The sequence below is a fragment of the Manacus vitellinus genome, unplaced genomic scaffold (assembly GCF_001715985.3).
Source record: "Manacus vitellinus isolate BGI_N305 unplaced genomic scaffold, ASM171598v3 scaffold_34_pilon, whole genome shotgun sequence".
Classification (NCBI taxonomy): Eukaryota; Metazoa; Chordata; class Aves; order Passeriformes; family Pipridae; genus Manacus; species Manacus vitellinus.
This window is the reverse complement of record NW_021940488.1, coordinates 7,065,127-7,079,761: the sequence shown is the minus strand read 5'-3', so window position 1 is coordinate 7,079,761 and position 14,635 is coordinate 7,065,127. Positions and strand designations below refer to the sequence as shown.

The 14,635-nt window shown below is 39.6% G+C and overlaps 1 protein-coding gene across 4 annotated transcripts in view; it reads right to left on the bottom strand.

Moving 5' to 3' along the window:
* Window positions 1-481: 481 nt before the first annotated feature.
* The window catches only part of NRIP1 (nuclear receptor interacting protein 1), a 101,926-nt gene continuing 87,772 nt past the window's right edge, over window positions 482-14,635 (bottom strand). For all 4 annotated transcript variants that reach the window (XM_029961420.1, XM_018076942.3, XM_018076943.3 and 1 more), the window contains one exon: window positions 482-4,423. In XM_029961420.1, the coding sequence (XP_029817280.1) occupies window positions 572-4,060 (3,489 nt within the window). In that variant the 5' untranslated portion in view covers window positions 4,061-4,423 and the 3' untranslated portion in view covers window positions 482-571. The remainder of the gene's footprint in view (window positions 4,424-14,635) is intronic.

The window sequence follows — 14,635 nt, the reverse complement described above, 5'->3', positions numbered from 1 at the left end:
GCTCTGTTTCTTAAAAGTTATTCTTAAAATGTCACAAAACATATTAAACATTCAAAAAAAAAAAAAAAGTACGCTGTCTCTATGCTCAGGCTTTCAAAAAAATAAGGATTATTTTACAGGGAGGGAGGAAACGCAGCATTACCACCACCTAGGCTGTATGCTTACACTTTGTTATACCAAAACCTTGCAGATCCAAATAAGACTCTGATCAAAGAGTACTCATAACTTAATCTGATACATACAGAAACATCTTGTACAAATTACAACCTTTCTAGTTTCCTTGTGACAATCTACTGTAAAGCAAAGTTTATCTACATGTATTTTAAATAACATCACCAGAAAAATAAAAAGTTTATCAAATGAAAACATGTTTCAATTAGACCATGCTTTTTTTAAAATCATGCTCAATTTATACAGTAGTCAAGTTGATAATCATTTTTCTTTTTTCTTTTTTTTTTTTTTTTTTAACAAAGATTCAAGTTGATAATCATTTTTTTTTTTTTTTTTTTTTTTTTTTTTTTTAACAAAGATTCAAAACCGCTGATTGTAAACTCACTGAGGAGGCTGCAGTTTATTCTGGCTCTTTTTTGATTGTTCGCACTTTTTCCAGAAGTCCATGCGCTTCTCCATTCACACCACCATGCTGATGAGAGGTGTTACTCCCCATATGGCTGTTGTAAGGGCTTCTTAAGTTACTAAAAGGAGTTTTAAGCTCTGTGTCAGATGGCAACTCCTCTTTGATTGTAACATGAGTTGAACTCTCAGTAAATGAAGGTTCATTCCAAATTTCTTTGTCATGTGCTTCTTGGCTACTAAGAGAGTTGCCACCTTTCTGTAACATGTAGTACAATATTGGATTGGTTTTGGTCAGTCTCGGAGAGTCTTTCTCATAATCATTCTTGTCCATGCCTGTGATCACCCATCTGATGGGCCCCTTTTCACTGGGCATGGAACACATGCTAAACTGGTCAGACTCGAGTCTAGATACCGTATTCCCCAAATGTTCAGGGAAGGGGGAACTGGCAGGGCTCTTTACTGCTACAGGATACTGAAATGTTCTATGATCTACGCAATTATTCTGCTGCACAGGGCTTCCCATCAACGATCTTACTGAAGAAATGGTGAATTCAGGTTTATTCATTGTTGCACTGGTTTTGTTTCCTTTTTTCTTGCCCTCTGTTAGTATGTTATTCCTATGTTGTGACAGATCTCTCTCACAGTTTTCTGAGAGAAGCAGCTGTTTCAACACATTAAAGCCTTTACTATCTCTAGACCAACTCCTATTTTCAGTTTCACTATTTGAACCGTGACTTACAGCATATTTAAATTCAGCATCACTTCTGCTGAATTTCAGTTCTTGCTGGTTAAGCAAAGGCCCGTACAGCGCCTCGGTAGGAGAAGCGTGATTGTTTGCAGCATCAGACACATTACTTTTCATCTTTTTTAGTGGACTTTCCAAAGGCTCAGCGTGAAGCTTCCTCTTCTTCGGTACTGTGCAAAGGCTCTTGGATTCAAGGTGTGTCAGCTCGTTGTTTCGGTGACTCCTGTCCAGCTCATCTGCAGGGTAACTGTCTTGATTCTGTCTCAGCAACCTACTTAGGAGGCCATTTTTGGAAAAAGAGAAATCTTGAGGTGAAAGAGGCTCAGATTTCAACTCCTCGGATGCCGGAGAAGCAGCTGTGTTTCTCTGCAGTGAATGAACAAAACCTTGAAATTTGTTACCCTTGCACTCTCTTACTTGTTGTGCATTTGAATTATAAGGAACATTAGGTTCTTCAGATGGTTCAGTTTTTATTTTCACCGTCAATATTTGCTCATTCAAAGCCTTATCCGTCTGTTCTTGAGAACTTTCATCTCTTGAAAGAATCCTCTCTTTCTTTTCACTTTTACCTTTGTTGGGAGTTCCCAGAAGCAGCTGAAGGACAGTGCGCCTTTCAAGGAGATTTTCTATTTCCGAACCTGGCAGTCCTTGTTCCGCGGGCGCAGGCTGACAACTGAATATTTTGTTATTTTCTTCATGCGTACTCAATTTATTCGTAAGCAGAGGGCTGTTCAATCTATCAATCAAGCCCACAGGTTTATCCATGTTCCCTGCTAGCAGCTGTTTGCTGGCTCTTTGTTCTTCACTCGACATGGAAGTCTGCATGCCGCACTGAGCCAGGTTCTGCAACAGCTTGCTGGCACTGAATGCCGAAGAGTTCTGGGGACTGTCATTCCTGCTCAGCTTGGGTCCTTGAATTTCTTTGCTTTTAGACAGGTCTATCAAATGTTTGGATGCGGGATTCATCAGTCTGTCCGGCTGGATGCTGCAGGCATACGGTGGTGAGCTGCGCTTGATGGCTAGAGATTGGTGCGAGAGATTTATAGGAGAGTCTGCTTTTGTAGAAGCCAGCAAAGGTGGAGTGCTTAATGGAGTCATTCGATTTGCACTGGGACTGTCAGTAACAGGAGTCCTTTTCCCAGTCTGAACAGTGAATTTTGCCACATCAGCTGCACTGTGTGGTCCCTGAGGGTCATTACTCTTGTCTACCTGTTCTTCAGTCTTATGCCCAAGTAACAGCTGAAGCAGTGTTACTTTCTGATGGGGATTCAGCTTAGAAGCTTTCGGAGTGTCTTTCTCTTCCTTGTTCTCTGGACAGGAAACTTTTGGATCCCAGTTATGAAGCAAGGACTGAGTCAGGTTATCCAGCGATGCAGGTGGACCTGCATCTGGTTTATCTGTCCTCTGTTTAAAAGATAGGTCTATAGGAAGACAGTTAGAATGGGAGCTTTCATCATCACTGCTGTCTTCCGTAAAACTAGGATTGTTGTCTGAGTACTCATCAACAGTTGTTGGTGTGCTACTGTCTTCAAAAATGCTGGTTCTCTCACTCTGCTCACGCCCTTTCACATGCTTGGTGGTATTCTGGCTCTTCAGCAGATGCAAGAGCAAACTATTGCTGGGAGAGGTTTTCACGTTACTCCTTTCCAAAGTACTTTTGTATCCCCCACTTTTGGGAGGCGAATGCATGACTCCCACCGAACTCTGAAACGGTGCCATATTGCTTTTGCTAGAAACTGGTTTGGGTGATGATCCTGCCTGACCATTGAGATGGCTTGTCATTCCTTTTGCCAGACCAAACTGGCCCATATCCTTCTGAGCACTCTCTTGCAATCTGGCCATGGCCGCAAGTCTCTCGCTTGCGATTTGGTTGGCATTTTGTGCTTTTAAAGCGTGTTCCCTGGAGTACTGCTGCAAGTGAGCTTCACTGGAAAGGAGCAGGGCCAGCTGGCTGCACGCTACGCTGGGCTTGGGTGAAGCAGCAGGACTGGATCGTTTCTCCACCATGCTTGCAACAGCTTGTAACCTTGCAGCACATGACAGGGGCTCATTTATCACTTTGGGTCCGCTCTGCACTGCATGAGGGGATTCTATAAACCTCTCTTTGGGCAGGTTCTTTGTTATATCGGGCAGGCTGTTGTCCAGCTTCTGATCTTTTGCTTTGCTCTTCTTCAGCAGAGTCTTCAGGTGACTGGATGCAACACCATAGCACCTTAAATCTTTCTCCACTTGTAAGGAATCGTGGCTAAGGGAATACCCTTGCTCCTTAAGGCTCTGCCTAATCTGCTGTGACAGAGCAACACTCTGCAGCCTAGAGCTGAATGACTGAAGCAAAGAGGCAAGTAATGTGCTATCCTGTTTGCCTTTAGGCACATTTTCAACCATGCCAGCCAACAAAGCTTCCTTTTTCCCATCTAAATCCACAATGGAATCAGACAACCGCCTTCTCTTTGCTGCATTCCAGTCTTCTGAAGACTGCAACAGTCTTGCTTTTTTGAGGTGCAGCATGCCAGATCCCCGATATGTACTTGTATTAAGAACTGGACCATTACTTTGACAGCTGGGAAATATATTTCCTGAAATCTTAAAGTTTTGATCCTCTCCACTATGCCCAGTAGACTTTTTGTCAACTGCAGTACCTGAGCCTCCTGCTGCTTGATGCATTAGTAATCCCTCTAGGTAAGTTAGAACAACAGAATCCTGGTGCATCTCAGAGCCAAGCTCTTCTCCATGAGTCATGTTCAATAAAAGTTTCCAAAAAGGCTCTGGTTCTATTCACTTCAAAGACTGGCTTTGCTGAATCCAGATGCAAAATTAAGAAAAAAACAGGTAGATGTCTATAGTGTTTTCTCACAGACTTTCAGAAACAATAGAAAATGTCTTATTCTAAGCAGGCTTCTCCCAGTGTATACTGTTTGATGAGCCAGGTTTCCAATCATATCAATCTGCTGATATCTAGAATATTCACGGACGATGTCTAGGAGGAGCACTCAAAACATGGTTCCACAGAAATAAAGTTCCATTGAGTATGTGCTGCCTTCTTTCCCTGGGAAACCAACTTGCTTTTCTTCTTTTTCCATCTCCACCAAGCACATGAAATTCCTAAGTAAGAAACACAAAACAAAGAAAATATTTAGTATAAATTTTAAGTGCTTGAGACTTCTTTTCCTTTCAAGGAAAAAAAACTAACCCTCCACACATTGTTTTAGGTAGACATTCAGGATACATAAACCAATGACCATGTTCCAGAAGAAACTAAAACTCAAGCAATGGGCAAAATGTGTGGTAACTAATTTAAAGACCTTTGTGAAAACAATTCTCAGACAAAGTTTTATACAAAAATTAAACTTATTATTCATAAGCATAGTTACTACAAGAGTTCATCGAATTTCCCTATTCTACAGCTTAAAATAAGGAATAGCAAACATGAAAGAAAAACATTGAACTGCTCTAAATACAGTTTTAAAAAATATTCCATTGGACTTTATTTCACAGTCGCATCAACCTTTCTTCTTATGCAAATGCAAATACACAGGACGAGTAGTCCATCACCCTAAAAGAGAACTAATAGGAAAAGGCATGCCTAAAGTCAACATTTAGCTTCCTGTCAAATCTGCTTTCAAATAACAGAATAGGCAACATCATGAGTACATTTTTGTTTGGCAGGTAGATGACACTGCTGAAAGTAGAAACCAAGTTGACACCGCTCCCCAGGACTATGCAGTATTGCAAAATCCAGTGTGAGCACAACAAGGATGAAATCTGTTGTTCTTACAACACCCAACTACTCCCAGAAGTCATTGGAACAATCATGTGACAGGAGTGGTGAAAAGGTTGCTTATGTTCCTGATGTAACATAAATCCTGATATCAAAATCCTCCCTTTGCCTGAGGATTTTTATCTTTACATTCTTTCTATACATGAAACATACAGTGGTAAAACTAAAACAAAACAGGTCTTCCTTGAAGTGTTTCTATTTTCAAAGAGTGTAGACTACCTCTAAGTTGACACTTTCTTGGATGATGCATTGTGATATAAAAAGCTGTTTTAAAAAGCACGACAATGGTGCTTGTGCAAGATGCATCTCTTCAGTTTTAGTTATAAGGCTGGTCAATGAAAGCAGGAACAGTTCGGTCACCACAGGTCAATACTGAGATCATTACACCACACAGGCCTCCTCCTTCCCTCATTCAGTTCTAAACTGGCATAAATATTCAACACGAGCAAAGGTAACTGTCTTTCTGCATATTTTACTCTGCAATTTGCTTTCGCAGACTAAAAGCTCATTGAAAACTTGTATTTGCAAGTTTAAAAAGGATGTACACAGATGAAATCCTCGCCTCCTTAAACGGAATGAATATTTTATGACTGATTTCCCAGAGGCTATTTTTTAATTCAAAACCTACAGGCAACTAGAAGTCAGAAAAATATCAGTGAAAAAAGTAAAGAATGAGAAGAAAAATTAAATAGTCATGAAGTTAACAGACCATATATCCCCCTGTGCAAATACTCTGTGTTATTAGTCTTTAAGTCATTTGGAGAAATACTAAGTACTGAGCTATCTCAAAAAAATCCCCAAAACAAAACAAAATAACCCAGCAATGCATTGTAGTGTAAATGCATATACCCACGTATTTAAATATCAAATGAAAAGCTGAAAGCTGTTACTGAGGTCTCAGTACTTCTCTCAGAAATACATTACCCATCGTTCACATAATTACCTGGAAAAGCCATAGCATTCCTTCAAAAATATATCAAACTTAAATGTGGATTCAACTAATTGAAAGTTACTGATCATCTTACTGTTCCTTCAAAAACCTGTGCACCTCTGGGTGGGCTTTTGCAGAGTTTCAACGCAAAAGAGACTAAAATCACAAATAACAAATCCTTAAATACGAAGGTTTCCAATGAATACATCAACTATTCAGTAACAGTAACATCAATACAGTCAGAATTATTTCCTCTGATATTTGGGAATGCACTGTATCTGGAAAATATGTTTTTCTAGCTTCCTAGAAAATAAACTGTTTATCTGCAGTCACATTTTCATGTTTCTAAAGGTAATTAAGCTGACTGCATGCTGTTATTAAAAAGGAATGAGTAGCACTTGATATGCTCTGCTTTGCATTTAAGACAATAAAACTGAAATTTTGTAAAGATTTCTTACTATCTGATAAAAGCAAACCTTGCAGGTCACCTTTAAGATAAAGTTCCAAACAAATACCCCATTAAGCCAATGTTCAGTACAGTTTCACTTATTACAGCCTTGGGTAATTCAAAAAAGACAATGCATTTATGCAAATTCCTCAGGTACTCCAGAAGCCTGTTCCAGGAGATGACACTTGTAGCCAGTACTGTTTACATACAATATCTGCTCTAAGAAGTGTTTTGCCACTTCGTTTTTTAAATTTTATTTTGAATTACTCAGTGCTATGGATTACTAATAACTTTACAGAAATTGGGTTGATGGAAAGAAGTTTTCTTTAAAGAGAATGAAACTTAACATCAGCAATCCTTCTTAAAAGCCTCTTCTGATCTCGTGTTGCAACAGGATTATAAAATCTTACATGATTTAATGTTCAACACACAAATGTGAAGAAGTCATCTGTCAAGAACTAAAATTACATTTTTAAAAAACTGTCTCTAATCCTACACCTTATTTGTGACAGAAAACCAGGCAGTAAATTCCAGAGTTTGAAGGCAGTCTCATAACCAGGCACTTCCAGAAAGTTTTGAACCAAATATGGTTTTCTTCTACTATCTGAGGTATGGTGATGTGGAAATCAAACCAGCTCTGCAAATGAATGTTCAGCTGGACACTAAGGCAACCTTTTAAAAACATAGAGACTGTACTAAAGAACTTCTCTGGACTCACTGAAACATTAAAAATTTTCATTAATTTTATTCAAGAATAAATTTTATTCAAGAAATTACCAGAACAGAGCAAAGAAAAAAGGCAAAAGGAAGAGAAAGGAGAAGTCATACGACAACAGATCTCTTATTTCTCAGTAAGGGTTGAATGAACCGCTAAGATCTATGAATCTCTACACCTAAAAATCATATTTAGCTACTGTGACAAAATAAATTTATAGGCTGATGTGCTTTCTTGACCACATAACTACTGTAAATGCACTCTTTGTTGCAACTTCTACTATCTTTTTCCAGACTTCTGTACCTAAGAAATATATCACCCACTTGTTTAAGAGAGACTACTTTCAGAACCTCCAAGAGCACCCACTGGCTACAGCTCATTAAGCCATGTTTACCCAGACAAAACTAAACCACCAGCAGAATCCACAGCACAAATGCTGTAACCTGGTGAGACACTCCCCAAGTGGAGCATACCATGAGAAATCAGTCCCTCAGCTTTTTAAAGTGTGCCTAGGGAGAAACTGTGGGCAGAATAGGGAAGATAAGAGAATACTAAAATGTACACTGAACCGTGTATGTCCAGAATATTAATTCTATTTTTGCAGTTCTTGGAGTTTTTCTTTGCTTTCAAACTACAAATATACTTGTCCACCACAAAGATTTTAAAACAACAACAACAAACTTTAAGATCCTTTGTTTAAAAAAAGTACTACTGCCGCAAAATATAATGAAATTTGAGAATACGTCTTCTAATATGTTAAAGAACAACATCTGAGCCAATGGCTTTTTGCTCCTGAATATACAATTTTGATTTTTAAAGAATTCTCTGAATTAATGAAAACCTCAACTATGAAACCTAACTGGAGACTCTAAACAAACAGCAGACTTCTAGTTCACCCGACAGATATTCAGTTCCCATCATGTAAGGAACTGACAACTAGCAAAATTACATTCACAAGACATTTTTCAAATATCCCAGACTAGTATTTCTACTTAGATCCCTTTGCTAAATGGAACAGAGTGCCAAAGTAAATTAACAACTAGACTAGTATTACAGTATACTAGACTAGGATTATCTGAGGAGGGTTACACAATTTACTAGACATAACCCATAAAACTGGATAATAATGTCTTTCCTATGATCTTGAATTAAGACTACAGAAGAAAAAAATCTTGTATCAACCATTAAGGTATTCATTTTGGAAACTGGTAATGGCTAGCAGATTGCCCAAATGAACATATATTTGAAAAGAGATTACCAAACTCATGAACATTGTTAGAATGATTAATAGAGGTTGAGATTTGCATAGATTCACAGAGAAAATATTTTTATTAACTGCATTTCAGAGTTCTTTCATGACTATTAAATTTCTGTAGCAATTTTATGTTCCATTTTAAGTTGAGATGCATCAAAACATGAATTTGCAGAGCTAAAATCAAACTGGTCTGTGAAATAAAAATTTTCAGTTATTTAATAAATCTGGTGTTCTAATGCTCAGCTACTATCAGAAGAGCCAGAAAGTCTCTCACTAGCTCATTGATTTACCATTCTCATATCCCCAAACATAAAGGCTCCAGCCCACCACATCAACCAATGGCTCAGACAGTCATTTTAATTATTACAGATTTGAGGAATGCAGTACAGTGATTACAGTGGCAGCTTGGGATCCAGGGGTCCAATTACTCACTGTGCTGCAGACAGGCTGTCTGACTTCTGGTTTTACTTCTCTGTACCCTGTTTTCCCAGATGGAGTAATAATAAATGCAAACTTCAGAAAGATAATTGAGGATAAATATATTAAAGGTTGTGTGTTGCTCAGCAGTTCCAGTAATAGCCCTGGGTAAGTACCTAAAGCACAGGATTTTAAGTGATTCCCCTTCTTTATGGCTGCCTGTAGTGAAATGTTGCAGAACACAAAGAAATTAAGATCTCAAAAAAAATTCCCAGATGCACTGGAAATTGCAGCAGAATCTTGCAGTGAAGCAAGTACAAGTGAGGAAAATGAGACTTTTTGTCCCTAAATTATTTTGTTATTAATCTCAATTTGTAAATCTTTGATTTCAGCAAGCAGGAAGGATGCTTTCAGAGCAGTGGTAAAAGCACTTCACAGTTGACACTTTTTGTTAAGGTTATGAGCAGCGAAACAGGTCTGATTCACCAATCCCCACCACCAAATCCACAAAGCTGCACAAACGTGCAGGTACTTCAATGGTACTTAAGCACATGCTTTAAGGGAATCAAGTTTTTAAGTGCTTTGCTTTCAAAAATCCACACTTTATGTCAGAAATCTGTGGAGATGAATGGAGCAGCTGAGACCTCTTCACAGTTTTGATTCAGGCTGTCAAGACATTTTGAAGGTTCCCTTTGCAAATGTAATTTAGAAGAAGACCGAAAAATAAAAAGCAAAAGTGATCAGGTGGGGGAGCAGAACTCAGCAATAGGTGGGTGAATTATTCCATGGTTGCACTCAAAAGAACTTGGGAATCCAGAAACCATTTTTTACAGTTAATTTATTTAAATAAATCAGGCTCCTCTTCTGCAATGGTAGGATATCACTTTGAGAAAGCAAAAATAAGCTTCTTCCCAAGCTTGGCATGTTATTCACTCCTTCGTTAAGGCCTACTGACTGACTCCAAAAGACATTTTAAACATGGGAAGGATACCCTATCCCTTTTTAAACAGCTCGGTCAGGAGAGGGCACACAGGGAATCATGTTGCAGGAGCAGCAGGAGCTCCTGCTCCTGCCAGGAATTCTGGAGGGGCTCCCAAGGCCCCAACCCCACCACAGAGTTGGCATCCCCCATCCCGAGTTAGGGCAGTTCCCTCCCGGCTGGCACGATCCCACAGAACACTGCAGCACGGCTCCCTCTATGAAACCCCCCCTGGAATAATGGCAGGATTGGCAATAGCCATGGCTTCATGGCCAAATTCTACACAAGCATACAAGATGGAAAAGCCTTTTCCCTGCAGTTTTGGTAATCTGTGTAATGCAAACCCAGTCCTGACTGACTTTCTTAAGAGAATTTTCAAACCACAGAAAGGGGTGTTGTTTTCTTCAGTATGGGGATAGGTTGGGAGGGGGTACGTGGAAGGGAACAAACCCAAACCAGCACAGTCAAAACCTTCTCATTATTTTAGCAGTTTAAATAGTAGGATTTTGAAAAATACTGTAGAAATCCAAATCCATAACAGTTGATGCAACAGCTCAAAGAGACGCAAAATCTACCATTTTGCAAAAGCACACAAACCCTGACTAACTGAAAAGTCCCAGGTAACATAAAATTGACAGGAACGCAGAACCAACAGCACAGCAGGCACAAGACACAGTTTCTCCTGTGAGAATAAGATCTGACAGACCACTGGACTGAAATGTTAGTGAACCAACAACTGAGTGGGGAAACAAAAACCCAACTGTTCTCCTGGCAGAGAATATTTAGATTTACTTTAGCTTTTAAGGGACTGCTAAAACGTAAATGCTGATTACTGCTTTTAACAGTGGCCCCAGAGGCACATAAGGAAGGGGAGGCTGTTCCTACACATTTCATCTGGGGTGTGGAAAAGGGGATTTCAGACACCTCATCTCAGTGTCCCCCCACTCCTCAGATTTCACATGGGATTCTCCAGTCCGGGAATCTGTGACTCACCCGGACCATACAATACCACCTCATGACTACGAGTAGCTTTGGGATGGTATGGAATATATATCAGGGGGAATACAATATTTCCAGCGTCTGCTGAAATGAGGTGTGGAAATGTCAGAGAGATTTTCATATCCACGCAGAGAGCTGCTCGGGGAGGTGGCAAGACAGGATGCACATCACGCCAGGAGAGACGTGGATGTTGGAATGCCTCAAACTCTGTGGCAAAGCATTCTCACATGAAACCAAAATTCTGAGCAGCACTGGGGAACAACAGGTTGAGACGAAACACCCATCCAGCCCTGAGAGATGCCTCTCTCCCAGGAGAGGAGAGCATGAGCACGAACAACAGCAACCTGAGAGCGACAGTGCTGAGAGAAAAAGGTCTGTCTGCACTGCAGGGTGATGGGTACAGGAGACAGACAGGCAGTTCCAGTGCCAAAGTAAGCCTAGCCCAGCAGCAAGAGACTCCGTGGAGGTTACTCCCCCAAGAAGTGGGATATTTCAACACTGAGCTGCTCTGCTGCGACTCATCCGATGCTGGCACTCAACCCATCTCAGCTGCCTCTTCTAGAATGCAGTGCACAGTTTACAAAAGGCCACAGGTCTAAGTTTCTGCCTAAGTTACGTGTCACTTGTGTTTTTGAAGCTTACTTCACAAACCTGCCAGTAAGGAGGGGAGAAAGAAAAGAAAAATTAAAAAAGGAAAAGACCCTAAACAAAAAAAAAACAAGCCAATCAGCCAAAATAAAAGAAAAACAAAAACCTCCACCTACGTCATAAAAAATCCCTCATTCAACATGACCTTAAGTCCAAGCAAACCCCCAAAACAGTTGAAGTAAGTATATGGGAAGGGGGAAATGGTGGGCAGACAATTGCCACGAAAGCTGAGTTTTTGAAAGCCTTAGTAGCAGCTCTCCAAGGTTTACAAGTACACTTAAGCATCATACACAGTTTAATCCAAATCTGGCCTGCATGTTAAAACCTCCTACTGCAAAGTTCTGTAAAGTTCAGAGACAAAACGCATGTGTGGCCGTCTGTCATGCTGTGGCACTCTTCAAACAATAGCTAATGTCAGCCTATCTTAAGTATTTCTTATTCTAACAAGTAGAAGAACTGAGCATCACAGAAATAATCACTCCCAGATGCAGAAAACCCCACACTGTTCATACAACTTACAATTCACCACAGTGTTTCATAGAAATTTCAGTCAATTCCTTAGCCAGACTCATGCACATATATTTCTTCTTACAAATACTACTGGAGGAACACTTTTATTTTGTTCTCTAATGGTACTGTAAAGGCCATCTTCTAGTTCATTTCTTGATTATGATCTGCTAACACAGACACGAACTCAAATACACTATCTGCCAACTCTTTGCTAATTGTAGTATGAGAAGGAATAGACATTCAACCTATAAATGCCACTTTGTGAAGGAATCAAGTATTTGACATCTAAAACTGCCCCATGAACCACTGCTCAATCATCTTCTGCTACTGAAGATAAAAAGGGCAGAAACTAAGAGATGATGCAGAAAAGTTACACCCCACCCCACACCCATTAAGGACAGGAGTCCAGAAATAACATGTATCACTAAATCTCAACTAACCTGGGTAAGGGTGTTGAGCAAGGCTCAGAAGCACAGTAAGCAGAAAGGCTTTTGGTTAATTGAGTCTTCTTGTTCAAAAGACCAAGAGCAAAAAACACACAAAAATCTATACAAAGACTTGTTTTCAGGATAGAAGGGTGGATAATATACAACAGCATGGACAGAGGGAGGATGCACCTTTCAAATCTCTGGTAAACCACTTGCCTATAAATAAGCAATTAAAAAGGAAAGTCACAACCAGATTCCCATTCCTCCCAACACCTACCAAAACAAATCACTGATTATGCATTTAACACTACGTCAACTCCTCAAGAATGAAACTTGATTAATATACAGAGAAGAAATCAATGTCTTCTTCTGGGCAATCATGTTTCTGAGTTATGAACGATGCACGCAGATAATGCACTTCCACACAACTCTGACCTTCTGCTTCTTGGGGGATCTAAAGACACAGGCAGTTATTGATAGCGCTGCAATAAAAGTGTGTATTTCTTGGAAAAACTGTATGTTATGTGGTTTATCATAGGATAAGTCGCTTTATGTTATTTTAACCAAGAACTGGTTTCAGATGCCAAAGTGCAACAAAGCACTAAAGAGTAATGCGCAGTATTTTATTGACAGTAGTAGTTGTGTTCCACTTGGGACCAAGCGTCTCATGGTTAAGTTATGAATGAGAGCCACTTTCTAGACTTTACAGCAGAATAGGTTTCAGCTAACTGAACACAAATACACAGTAATTCCACAGCAAGGTGAAATACAGGATCACAGTCGCATAGCATTCCATTATATGTAAAACCCCCATAAATCCACGTTAGAGATCCAGATGATTTGTGGTTGAGGGTTTGTTTTGTTTTTTTAAGTGAGTGGAAGGACAATACAGCTTCTACTGTAATGGGAAATTTCAGCTTATTGTGGATGATGTTTGTAAAGGTTATAGACACAGAAGAGGCTCATATAACTACAGTTAGGTGGGAAAAGAAAAATCTGCATTAGCAAGATGGTCTCTACTAGTTCAATTCAAATAAAAAATTACAGTTGGGTTTTTTTTCTCCTCTCCAAAGCAGCAATAAACTCAAGTGAAATTAAAGATAAAAACATAAAAACCAACCTTAGTGAAACCTTGCGAGAAGAGGCTCAAAACTTCCTGCAGAGACAAAAGGACACAAGGCCCTTATCTTATCACTATGCCACAGTGTTAAACCTTCTTAATATTTTACTTGGGGATTTATGTTATGAATGTTTTCAGATTAAAGTCACATAGATGTATACAGAGATGATGAGATGACCCTGAAATGTAAGGAACTGGGCTGCAGCTCAACCTTAGACATGAATCAAATCACAACAATTAAAATACCAACCTAACTCAAAAGCAGTGAAAACTATTCACTGTCACAAAGCCATGACAGGAACAGTGGAGAGGGGGAAGAGGGGGCAAGGGGAAGAGTTTAATTACCCCTCAATATGAGGACATACACTTTAAAGTAATTTATCAAATTTTATGCTGATAAAGGCAATATGCATTTTAAGAAGTTATTATACCATCACAAAGTTGTGGAAAAGAAGCACACTGTATGTTTTTCATGAATGCTGCATGAAAGAAATAACTGCAAAATAGCAAAAAAAGGCTATTTGTTGTTACCACTTGTTCCATTACTGTCAAGAGAGTTGAAACAGGTGGTTATACCAAATTAAAACCTGCATAAAACAAAGCAACACAGATGCGTGATTGATTTCTGAAGTTTGATTTCCTACATAAAACCACATTACCCTGAAAGAACTATTAAAAGCAAGTCTATTACCCCATACTTGCACATAAATATTAGCTAATTTGGGACCATCTTTCATAGTGCCTGTGAAACCAACAGCTTCACTGAGCCTTTATGAAGCCATATGCCCACAGTGTCCCTTACACCAACCAACTTCACTGCCCTGTTAGCACACACCTAAAATAAGGCCTGAGCTCAAGAACCCTTCTGAACACATGTGGCACCAGTGCATCAGAGCTAACTGGCTGACTGGGAGCTCCACCTTGACCTCTAGGAAACGAGGCCATCTCAGTCGCCATGGAGAACAATGTCAGCAATGAACAGAACGAACTAGTTCGGAATCTGCACATTTAAATGTACAAACATGGTTCCACAGGAATTTTTGTCTGATCTAAATGTGAGGCTGCTGCCAGAGCACGTAGCCTTGT